The sequence below is a fragment of the Arachis ipaensis genome, chromosome B9, assembly GCF_059453495.1.
Source record: "Arachis ipaensis isolate K30076 ecotype BB chromosome B9, ASM5945349v1, whole genome shotgun sequence".
NCBI classification, from domain to species: domain Eukaryota; kingdom Viridiplantae; phylum Streptophyta; class Magnoliopsida; order Fabales; family Fabaceae; genus Arachis; species Arachis ipaensis.
In genome coordinates, this window is record NC_142444.1 from 157256257 (window position 1) to 157268810 (window position 12554).

At 39.5% G+C, this 12554-nt stretch overlaps 1 protein-coding gene across 1 annotated transcript; it reads left to right on the top strand.

Moving 5' to 3' along the window:
• Positions 1–73: 73 nt before the first annotated feature.
• Positions 74–2100, top strand: LOC107616724 (Reticulon family protein). Its single transcript, XM_016318662.3, has 5 exons — positions 74–264; positions 761–941; positions 1034–1163; positions 1256–1325; positions 1410–2100. Exons 1-5 carry the CDS (start codon positions 174–176, stop codon positions 1574–1576), a joined length of 639 nt encoding a protein of 212 aa, XP_016174148.1. The 5' UTR covers positions 74–173; the 3' UTR covers positions 1577–2100.
• Positions 2101–12554: the final 10454 nt, after the last annotated feature.

Consider the following 12554-nt stretch of genomic DNA (forward strand, 5'->3'; position numbering starts at 1 on the left):
GCTTAGAACCTTGTTAATTAATAATTAATTGGTCCATGCATTACATATAGTATATATGATCCTCACGGTGCATAAATCATAACAGTGCTTGAAAATCATTTCAAGTGAATACAATATAAACTACGTATACAAATAATTCAGTTCCATTCAATAGTTCAATTATATTCGTAATTATGCGAACCCATAAAACTCCACAAGCCTCAGGTTTCACTGGCCACCATGAAAGACCACTTCACGGCCACGCACTCCTCGGCAGAGGAAAGAGTAAGATATTTTTTATAGTCGACTTCACGTGAAGTTGATAGTTAAGAGCCGTTAGATGAAAATTTAGTCAAATCAGTCAAATAATCTAACAGCTTTCAATTATCAATTTCACGTGAAGTCGACTGCACCTGAATTTCTACCATTTTTTATATTTCATGTAATCAAATATTTTATCCGCTAAATTTCAAAGGAAAAAGGTTGAAAAGCATTTTCCATCCGAGTATTTAATTACGAGCAATGCTGCATGGCCAATCAGTAAATATTATTATTTTTTATTAGTATTTATTCAATAATAATTTGCAATCAATATTTACAAAAAAAAATTATACATAAAAAATTATATAATTTACATTTATATTTAACAAAATTGTATACATATAAACCAATATAATTTGCACACAAATTTTTCATTTATTTTTCAACATATATTTTAAGCGAATGATTTTTTTTATGTTCATGTAGCATGGTCTTTTAATTCTTGCGTGCAATTTTGCAGTTGCGGAAATATTGTTATGGAGAGACAAGAAACTGTCGGCAGCGATTGTGGGTGGTTTCTCGTTCATTTGGTTTCTGTTTGAAGTGGTGGAATACAATCTTGTTCCTCTTCTCTGTCACATTCTCATAGCCATTATGCTCATCCTCTTTGTTTGGTATAATGCTGCTGGACTAATCACTTGGTACGTACGTCATAATTCATCTAATTAAATACTTATTTATTAATTATTTTCATTTAACGCCTTTGTTTTCCGTGGCTAAATGTTTGCATCAGGAACATTCCCGAAATCTATTATTTTGAAATTCCAGAATCCACCTTTGCATACTTGTATAACAAACTCAACTGGTTCTTGATGAAGTTTTATGATATTTCAACCGGGAAAGACTTGACACTCTTCTTTCTGGTATATATATATATACATGCATTTAATGAATTATTGATTATCTAATTTGTTAGTTAATTAATTGACATAAAGTGGTTATTGATGAATTTCAGACAATTTCCGGCCTCTGGATCATTTCAGCAATTGGAAATCTTTTCAACACTTTGAATTTGATATACTTATGTGAGATCTCAAACCCAACAATTTTAAATGTAGGTTTTATTTAAGGCTTAATATTAATTGTTGATTTTATAAAATACTATGCAGTGTTTGTGTGCATGATGAGTCTTCCCGCTATGTATGAGAGATATGAAGAGGAAGTGAATTATCTTGCATTCAGAGGAAACCAAGATGTGAGAAGATTGTTCAGGACTTTGGATTCTAAATTCCTTAACAAAATTCCAAGAGGACCTGTCAAACCAAAGTACAAGTAATTTGGACCAGCCAAATGCGTTTTAAAAAAAATAAACTGTATACTTAATTATTTACTACTTTTACTATATGTGTTCTCTTAATGTTTTCATCAATGTGCTTCAACCATAATTTAATTCTCAATGTAAATGTAAGATCAAATTGAGTTTGATTTGAGCAAGAGTTGAGTTTGCAACAGCAAATCTCTATGAAGATGATACATGGAGTAATTGAAGTTTCACATGATATACCATAAAAGAAAGATTCTTAAACTAGATTAGGCATGTTAAGTTACCTGGTTGGCGGTTGCCGGTATCTATTGTTCAAGTGAGTGAATGCCAAGAAGCAAAGCAAAAATAGATTCTGTATACCTTGCATGTAAACATTGTTGTTGTTGTTTTTTGTGGTAGTTGAATGTGACGTTTGTGGAGCATCTACTTAGTAACCCATGTGAAGCTATTAATGCTCCTTGCAAATTGCAATTCAGCATTTGACTGCAACTATAACAAATTAATAATAGCTCAACCAAATATCTGATTGCTACTTATTGTTTGGTTTCTCACGATATTTTTCGGTTCGACACGCTAAGGATTAATACTTCGCGAAATCTGAGCTTTATTTAAGATACTGACCAATGAATTATTACGTGCATAAATCGAAATTCGAACCTTTCAATACTTACTTAATTTTTTTTTTTTTTTACCAAAAATATAAGACTCGAATCCACAACCTTTTAATTGAATATGGAGAGATTATGCCAGTTGAGCTATTACTCATTGGCCAATACTTACTTAATTTGCTTAGATAAACTAATGAGTTATGTATTAGATCAACCTAATTTAATTTGCTGGACAACAATTTAGTGACAAAAGGAGAATAATACGGCCACTTATGACTTGTCACACCTACCTTTTTTTTGGTCGATTCAGACCTACCTTTAATCCGGTTTGCTTTCTGGTAGGAGCAACTTTTTTTTCCCTCTTGTACGAAAAGGAAAACTTTTGAGGCCCCTTTTTTCGGGAAACAGCTTAAGAGAGAGAAAAGAGGCCCATGATAAGGCCCAATATCGAACATTGCTTTCGTGCAAAGACACCCGCATATCACACATTAAAATACTATGCTATATGCAAATAAATAATTAGTCATTAAACTAGTTATTTGTATGCAGCTGATATCTAACTCAAGTGGTAAAATTATATGTCTCTTAAAATAATGTACCCAAATTTAAATCTTGATGAGTGTGTGGTATTATAATATCTATAATTGGGAGTTGCTTAATTCATCTTATCCAAAAAAAAATATTGTTATTTATATAAAATATATATTAAAATTCATAATTGTTCATACCATGACCCAAGAATATAAGTCAGGTCCAATAAAGTCAAAAGGCCCAATTAAGAGAGTGACTTTTACCGCACATCCGACCTCCTTGAGGAGGTCAGGTTCAACGTTAACAAGCAGTTTAAACTTATCTCCATAAGTAATTGCCTCCCTGAATCTCTCACCTTCTAGAAGAAAGATCTCAACAGTTCTAAGATAAAAGGACGGTTATCTCCCATCAAAAGTGGAGCTACTTCAACGATGGTTATTAGCTCATCACATATAAATACCCTAACACATTCAGGTATCTTTAAGTCCCAATACACTTAAATCTGCTTAACCCCTTGCTGACTTAGGCATTGGAGTGTCTTGCAAGTACCACCCCCATCCTTTTCCAGCACAAACTCGGACAGTGGCTCTCTAATGTAGAACAAGTCGGAGATCAACCTCTTCAAATTTTTGGGCCTCGTAAACAAGCCCAACCATCATCCGGTTTCAGGTGACCCTCAGAATATTGGCCTCGTTACTGGGGACCTAGAAATCAACGCTTCATGGTGGAAGACCAATTTGAAGACGGACACACAACATCTGAATCAGACCAAGAATACCAAGACGTGGCCAACAATGACCAAGCTCTAATAGTACCTCCCCCAAGGACGGAGGGGCCGCATGGCAAAGGCCCTTCAGGCGCTCAAAATCATAGGAGAATACCCTCTGAAGTCCACCAACCGGAAAGGGAGGAACAACCCCACTCCACTGACTTCATTGGGTTACTACATGGTCACCAAGGTCGACTTGAACAACTAGAGCAAGAGCTAGAGCGACAGCGCGAAGCGGAGAGGAGTTTAAGGAGAGAAGTCAAGCGACGAAGAGATTTGGAGGACAAGCTCTTGAAGTTGGAATCCAATCTTCGGAATAAGGATTCCCACACAGCTCGGGAAGATACCCCCTTGGGGGGAGAAGATCTGGTGTGGAATTTATAACGCACAAACTAACCGGCAAGTGCACCGAGTCGTACCAAGTAATACCTCAAGTGAGTGAGGGTCGATCCCACGAGGATTGATGGACTAAGCAACAACGGTTAAGTGATTTACTTAGTTAGACAAATATAAAAGAGTGTTTGAGAGTTCAAAAGCATTAAACAGTAAATTCAGAATATTAGAAGGCAAGCAGTAAACAAGTTATAAATAATATATGGAGAAACAGTTAAGGCTTCAGAGTTATCTATTTTCCGGATTGACTTTTCTTACTAACTATTTTAATCATGCAAGATTTAATTCATGGCAAACTATATGTGACTAAACCCTAATTCCTTAGAAATTTTTAGTCTCCTCTAAAATTCATCAACCGCCAATTCCTTGGTCACTTAATTTCAATTAGAGGGTGAAGTTCAATTCTAGTTTGTATGCCACAAAAATCCTAATTACCCAAATATAAGAGGAATATATGTCACGTATCCCGTTAAGTCCAAATAATTAGAAATTTAGGAGAATATATTTTCAAGCTGTTGTTCAAGTAAAGAGCTTTTCCAAGTTATACAAGAACTCAATTAGAACAAGGGTCATACTCCCGTTCCACCCAAATTCATAAAATAAAGAACGAAAATAATTCTTGAAATATAAATCAGTACATGAATTAAAATAGAAAAATAATAGTATCAATCCATACAATAGACAGAGCTCCTAACCTTAACAATGGAGATTTAGTTACTCATGGTGTAGAGAGAAAATAAGGATTCAGGTAAACTGTAAATTGCGAAATGAGGTAGAAGAGAAGAGAAGAGAGGTGCCCGAAGGATTGATTCTTTTTCCTTTTATATCTAATCCTAATTAATATAAAATATATTTCCTAAACTAAAATAATATCTTTTCCTATTTTAAAATAAAATACAAATTCAATCAAAATTAATTTAGCTTCATGCGCAGCTTTCTGTGTGCTTGGGGACCACTTGGGGTATTCGGATCCACGCTAAACTTGAAAATTCCCAAGTTCAGCGTGGAGGAGGCAGTAGCGTTTTTCTTGTTTCCCTTTGAGTCCAAAGTTTAGCGTGGAGTGATGCGTGATTCCTCCTTTGTGCTTTTGATCCCACGCTGAACTTGGAGTTCCTCAAGTTCAACATGGGATTGTACGTATGAAATGGAAGAGAAGGGTATACTATTATATATCGTTGAAAATCCCTAGAAGTTAGCTTTCTAATGTCGCTAGAATCACGTTAATTGGACCTATGTAGCTCAAGTTATTCCTGTTTGAGTGCAAGGAGGTCGGGGTTGACAACATCATTCGCTTTCTTCCTTTTCTGCTACAAAACCCCGTCAAATCCATCCAAATGCTACCTGAAATAAACAGAAATTGCAAACAACTCAAAGTAGAATTCATAGTGGCTAAAGGTAATTAAATCTTAATTAAACTCAACAATTTGAATGCAAATTTACTAGGAAAAGATAGAGAAGATGCTCACGCATCAAGATCCCTTCACAGAGGACATCATGCGAGCACGAGTTCCTAGAAACATTAAAAGCATAGACATGAACCTCTACGATAAGACCACTGACCCGAAGCATCACCTCAACAATTTCAAAAGTCGGATGTACTTGGCCGACGCCTCAGATGCCACCCACTGTAAGGCCTTCCCGACAACCCTGACAAAGGCGGCCATGAAGTGGTTTGATAGCTTGTCCCCTAGGTCGGTTACTAGTTTTGACGATCTTTCGCACAAGTTTCTCACGCGATGTGATAGAAAAGCTGGTCAGGGAAGGTCGGCTGGACAAATATCTCATGGAAAGGTCGGACAATCACGGAAAAAGGAAGATAGACAATGAAAACCTAGAGCAAAGCGGTCCGCCTCCGCAGACTCCAGAACGACATGTTCACATGATATCACGGGGATTCGCTGGCCAAGTCATCTCGGAAGAGGTATTTAAAAGAAGTCTATCAAGTTGGAAATAATGGACAGGGCATCGTACCCGGGCATGACAACCCGGTAGTAATTACCATGATCCTCGCCAATGCTCACCTACAAAAGAACCTTGGTAGACCAATGAAGCTCAACCGACATACTGTTCAAGTCGGCATTTGATAAGTTGGGATTGGAAGATAAAGAACTAAAAGCCTATCCGGATACTCTCTTCGGATTGGACAATGCTCCTATTAAGCCATTAGGCTTCATCCCTCTATATAAAACCTTTGGAAAGGAATTGAGGTCCAAATCTTTAAACATCAACTTCATGTCATCGATGTGACATCGGCTTATAACTCCCTGATTGGGAGGACGACCCTAAACCGATTAGGAGCAGTCATTTCTACTCATCTTTTCATGAAGTTTCCAACGGAAGAGGAAATTACCACCATTAGAGGAGATAAAAAATTGGCAAGAAAATGCTATAATGAGAGCCTGAACCTCCGAGAAAAGGGTAAAGAGGTCAATGCAATTGAACTCGGAGGAGTCCGAGGAAGGGAAGAGCTACGACCCCAACCCAAAGGGAAAACAGAGGAGGTTCAGATTGGGCAGGAAGTCGGAAGGAACACTAATATAGGAGTCAGCATAAAGGCAAATCTAAAGCAAGAACTCGTAAAGCTTCTACGAGAAAATTTCGACCTTTTCGCTTGGAAAGTCTCCGACATGCCCAGGATAGACGCCGAGCTCATGACACATAAGATAGCAGTCCATCCAAGATCTCGACCTGTTTAACAAAGAAGACGGAAGCTCGGATCAGAACGAGCTCAAGTGGTCGAAGAGCAAGTGCAAGCCTTGCTAGAAGTCGGGTTCATCAGGGAAGTCAAGTACCCGGTGTGGCTAGCAAATGTGGTGTTGGTTAAAAAGCAAAATGGAAAATGGAGGATGTGCTCGACTATACCGACCTCAATAAATCCTGTCCAAAAGATCCATATCCCCTACCTAACATCGACGCTCTAGTGGATTCTAACTCAGGATACCAATATCTATCATTCATGGATGCCTACTCGGGATACAATCAAATTCCGATGTACAAGTCAGACCAGGAGATGACATCTTTCATCACACTCAGAGCGAACTATTGCTACGTGATCATGCATTTGGATTAAAAAATGCAGGGGTCACATACCAAAGGTTAATGAATAAAGTGTTTGCACCTCACCTTGGAAGCCTAATGGAGGTATACGTAGATGACATGCTAGTAAAGACTAAGGATGAGGCCAGTCTCCTGACCGACCTCTCACAAGTCTTCGATACCATAAGAAGGCATGCGATGAGGCTAAATCCTACCAAGTGCACCTTTGCAGTAGAAGCTGGAAAATTTTTGGAATTTATGCTAACACAAAGGAGAATCGAAGCTAACCCTGATAAGTGCAGAGAAATCCTAGAAATGAAAAGTCCAGCCTGTCTAAAGGAAGTCCAACAGTTGAATGGCCGGCTTGCAGCCTTATCCAGATTCTTGGCAGGATCGGCCTTAAGATCCTTGCCCCTTTTTTCACTGCTTAGGAAAGAATGCCAGTTTGAATGGACTTCTGAATGTGAAGAGGCTTTTTAGGAGTTCAAGAAATTTTTGAGCCAACCTCCCATCCTTACTAGGCCAAAAATTGGAGAGGAACTCGTATTATATTTAGCTGTCGCCGAGAAGGCTGTAGCATCAGCCTTAATACAAGAAGACGAGGTCGGACAACATCCCATCTACTTCACCAGTAAAATGTTGTAAGGCCCCGAGTTAAAATATCAAAAGATCGAAAAGTTTGCATATGCTTTAATTGTAGCATCCAGAAGGCTCCGACCATATTTCCAGGCTCATACAATAAAAGTCCGAACAAACCATCCGATGAAACAGATCCTTCAGAAAGTAGATATTGTAGGCAGAATGGTTCAATGGGCCATAGAGCTATCCGAGTTCGATTTGAAATACAAAACTCGGACAGCAATCAAAGCTCAATGTCTCACCGACTTTGTCGCAGAATATACAGACAACCAGATTGAGACCGCCATGATGTGAGAGTTCTATGTAGACGGATCCTCCAACAAGGTCGGAAGTGGAGCAGGCATAATATTGGTCAATGAAAAGGGTACCCAAATAGAGGTGTCTTTGAAATTTGAGTTTCTTGCTTCCAACAACCAGGCCGAATATGAAGCCCTGATCGCGGGACTAAAACATGCTAAAAAAGTCGGTGCGACCAAGGTAATAGTTTTCAGTGACTCCCAAGTAGTAACTTCTCAAATCAATGGAGAGTACCAGGCAAATGATCCTAATATGAAAAGGTACTTGGAAAAAACACTCAAGCATCTTAGGCAATTCCTTGAAACCGAGGTCAGACATATAACTCGAGAACTCAATAGCAGAGCCGATGCTCTCTCCAAGTTAGCAAGTACCAAGCCCGAAGGAAATAACAGAAGTATGATACAGGAAACTCTCCAGGAGCCCTCAGTGACGAAGACGGACAGCAAATTGGACGTTCTACCAATTTCTGGCTTAAACCTTGGATGTATGACCCCTATAATCGAGTATCTAAAATTCGATATCCCTCCCGAGGATTAGAAGGAAACCAAGAAACTTTGAAAGGAAGTACAGAACTACACTTTGGTACAAAACGTCCTTTACAAAAGAGGGATGTCTACGCCATTGTTAAAGTGCGTTTCGACTTCTAAGATAGAGGAAGTCTTGGAAGAGGTACACAATGGCATCTGTGGGAATCACCTTGGAGCGAGATCTTTAGTCAGGAAGGTAATCCGAGCTGGGTTCTTCTGGCCGACCTTACAAAAGGATGCCAGCAACTTCGTTAAAAAGTGTCAGCCCTGTCAGATGCATGCGAACTTCCACGTCGCTCTCCCCGAAGAGCTTATTAGCATGACCTCTCCCTGGCCTTTTGCAAAATAGGGATTGGACCTACTCGGACCTTTTTCGCAGGCTCCAGGACAGGTCAAATATCTAATTGTGGAAGTGGATTACTTCACCAAGTGGATAGAAGCAGAGCCACTGGCCACTATCACGGCATAGAGAAGCCAGAAATTCCTTTACAAGAACATAATTACTCGATTCGGGGTTTTCCACTCTATCACTACAGATAATGGCACTCAGTTTATAGACTCCACATTTAGAAGTATGGTATCCAGCATGAAGATCAAACATCAATTCACATCAGTAGAGCATTCTTAAGCCAATGGGCAAGTTGAAGCTGCCAATAGAGTTATATTAGCTGCGCTAAAAAAGAGGCTACATGATGCAAAGCGAGCTTGGGCTGAAGAGCTCCATCAGGTGTTATGGACTTATAGAACAACACCTTATTCCATGATTGGAGAAACACCCTTCCGACTTGCATATGGAATAGAAGCCATGATCCCAGTAGATTAATGAGCAAAGCCCAAGGGTGAGATTTTATGATGAATCGGTAACATTCAAGCCCAAAAAGAAGAACTCGAACTGCTTCCAAAAGTTCGAGAACAAGCACAAATAATACAAGCAGCATTAAAGCAAAGAATGGCAATAAGGTACAACTAAAAATTCATTCGAAGGAGCTTCGCCACAAACGACTTAGTCCTAATATAAAACGACATCGGAGTAAACAAGTCGGGCGAAGGGAAGCTTGCTGCAAACTGGAAAGGACCTTTCAAGATAATTGAAGTCTTAGGGAAAGGTTACTACAAGGTGTCCGACTTGAATGGAGTCGAGCTCCCCAGGTCGTGGCATGCTTGCAATTTAAAGAGATATTATAGCTAGAAGCGTGCTCCGTTCCCTGATGTACTCTTTTTCCCGACTTCACAGTTTTTTTTCCGAGAAGGGTTTTCCTGAGGGGATTTTAACGAGGCATCAAAACGGGGGATGTGGGCATGAATTTTATTCCCTTAGTAGCCAAAGAATTCTTGTAAAGTCATGGTTCACTAATGACAATAATTCTTAAAGTTCCATTATTATTTCTACGACACGCATCAACTTAAGTTTGAAAAAGCGCAAAAATTCGTTGACCAACCTACAGGGTCGACAAGATAAAGTGACGAGATACAAGTCAGTGTAAAGAGGTTATAAAAGACGATCATAACAACTCGGGAATAAGATGGCAGACGACTTGTAAGTCGAACAGCCCCCGAGTAGAACAAAATGCATCCCAAGAATAACCTACGTTATTAAAACGATTCAATAAGCAAAATAAGATGAACGTTTGCGTTAAGTAATGGAAAGCAAAGATCGTGAAAAACCCTAGGAGCTATTTAATAAAGGCCTTCATAAAAGTCTCATAAATAGCCCACAACAAAGAAAATCAACATGTAAACAAAGCATGAAGTTGCAACAAAACAGAAACCTTTTTTTTCTAAAAAAAGAAAGGGGCAGTAATGACTACTTTTGTTAAAAGTCCTATTAAGGAACAAATGTTCAAAAAACAGAAAATAGCAATTGTTAAAGATCCTTTAAAAAGGATCAAGAGTCAGAAGCCAACACAACAAAAATATTTAACACATACATAAGAAATGTTCATAAAAAATGTCCCACAAGCTGGGCCTTGACGAAAAAATTAAACAGGGCCAATAAGAGGGTTTTGATCATCCACTGAAGAGGTTGGGTCAGCTGTAGTAGTCAGAAGGGTCTGAAGAGTCTCTTCGGCAAGAGCAACCTCGGGCAGAGCTGAAGAACTTAGAGGAACTTCCAAAGAGGTAGCAACTTCCCGGGGAGGAGACTCCACCAAGCGTTGCGCAGCAGTTTTTAGCTCCGAGTCGGTAGGCGGACGAGGAGGAAAAACAATCTTCCCCTCGATTACGACCTTATCAGGATGAAGAGGAGACAGGTCAAGGTCGGGAGCGATAACCCAAACTTGGTCCTTCAACACCCTGAACACCTGCTCCGTCCCTTCCACAACCAACTCCTCCAAGTCTATGTAACTCTCCCTAAGCTGCTTCATCTCCTTCTTCAGCTCCAAATTCTCCCTACAAACCCTGGCATGATTCTCTCGGGACTTCTTCAGCAACCCCTCAGCCAAAGCACAAGAATTAGCAGACTCCTTCTCCCTCTCTCGAGCTTTGGAAAGCTTAGCCTCCAAACTTACTTTCTCCTCTTCCATCCCCTTCTCGGCCTCCCTAAGAGTGGCCACCTCGATCTGAAGGGCCTCCAAAGAATGCTGTGTAGCATTCAGAGGAGCCTTTCAAACTCCTTAAGGAGGGCAGAGCATACGCCAGTAGTCCGGATCCCCCCTCGGATTAAGACCTTGAGATGATTTTTGATAGAAGCATCATCCATAGTAATAAAGCTATGAGGAAGAACATGCCTTTCGCAAAACTTCACCCCCATCAAACCCAGCATCATCAATGCTAACGATGTTGGATTCTGAAGCCTTCCTCTTTTTAGAGGTCGGCTCCGAGAAAGGAGGAACTAGAGGAGTAAGAACTAAAGAAGGAGGTGGAAGAGGAGGAGACAGAGGAGGGATTACCGACTTGTTCTGAGAAGAGGATGTCCCTGAATCAGACCTAATCGAGGAGGGCGTATCCGACTTGTTACTCTCTTAAAGTTGTGTAGCTCGAGCACGGGCATTTCTCTTCGCTTCCTGGACCTTTTAGTACGCTTTAGACCCACTTTTCATTTTTTCTACAAAAAAAATGAAAAAACATCAATAGACAAGTTGGAAAAACATTTTAGTTGTCTATAAAATTATAAAAGGTGGCTACCTAGCTTGGTACGGACATAGCTCGGAGTTTCGAGAAGAAATTTTTTGGTGTCGAGGTTTGGAGCCCGTTCCCAAGCCTCTCGGAGGAACTCAACTACAGCCTTATCTATCTCGTCCAGATCTACTAAATTGTACTTCTCTACAGGGGCCGCTTCCGCCTAGTACAATTGAAAAAGGGGTTCATGGTTATCACTCAGAAAAAGGGGTGATGGCCCTCAATAGCTCAAACTTTAAAAAAGTAATTTTTGAAATCATGGAACGACTCGTCAAAAATAGAAAATACTTTCTGACCTTGAATAGCTCGAAAGGAGACCCACTGCTGTTTGCTTTGGGCACTTAAAGGCATTGTCAAATGAAAAAGATAGAAAAATACTTTCAAGGAGATCGAAAATCCGAGTTCATAGATGACAAGTTGGTAAATCTTAAGAAAATCCCATGAATTGGGATGGAGTTGGGAAGGATCCACTCTACAGTGGGGCAACACCTCTATCTCAAGGGCAGAAAAAGGAAATATAACTCCTAGGCGAGTGAACAAGTAGTCATACATAAAAATAAAGTGGGGTTCTGACTCGGTGACCCTCCCACAACAAACCTAATCCTCAGGGTCAGGGACTATTATTTCATATTTGGCCTCATCCTCAGCAGAGCTACAGATTTTGTTATGCTTACGAAGTTCATCCACAAAAACGCTATCAACTATCGGGTGAGAAGAAAGTACAGAGAAATTTACCTATTTCAACAAGTCTTCAGAAATCTGGGAAGACATTTTTGAAAAGAAAAAAGGGTGTACAAGAAGAGATACCTACATTCCACAAAGAAAAACAAACGACAACCAATTTTGAAACAAAAGACAGTTTTCTTAAAAAAATAAGAGCAACCCATGGCCACAAAGGTATAACCTTTTTAAGAAAAAACGAAGGTCCCTAATGCATACAGTACCAAAATAACAACAGCATATGAAAGTTACATAGAACCTCTCAACAAACACCTAGTCCAGCAAGCAGATATCACAATAACAGCAGGAACACTGTAAAAAGTGCAGTAGCAAGAAACTAACCTTTCTTTGAA

What these genes read in the sequence shown, in the direction of transcription:
- LOC107616724 (XM_016318662.3), top strand. Translation starts at nt 174, where the DNA reads ATGCGAACCCATAAAACTCCACAAGCCTCAGGTTTCACTGGCCACCAT. An exon ending in ACTCCTCGGCAGAGGAAAGA is followed by an intron (nt 265 to 760) that starts GTAAGATATTTT and finishes GCAATTTTGCAG; the next exon opens with TTGCGGAAATATTGTTATGG. An exon ending in TTTGAATTTGATATACTTAT is followed by an intron (nt 1,326 to 1,409) that starts GTGAGATCTCAA and finishes AATACTATGCAG; the next exon opens with TGTTTGTGTGCATGATGAGT.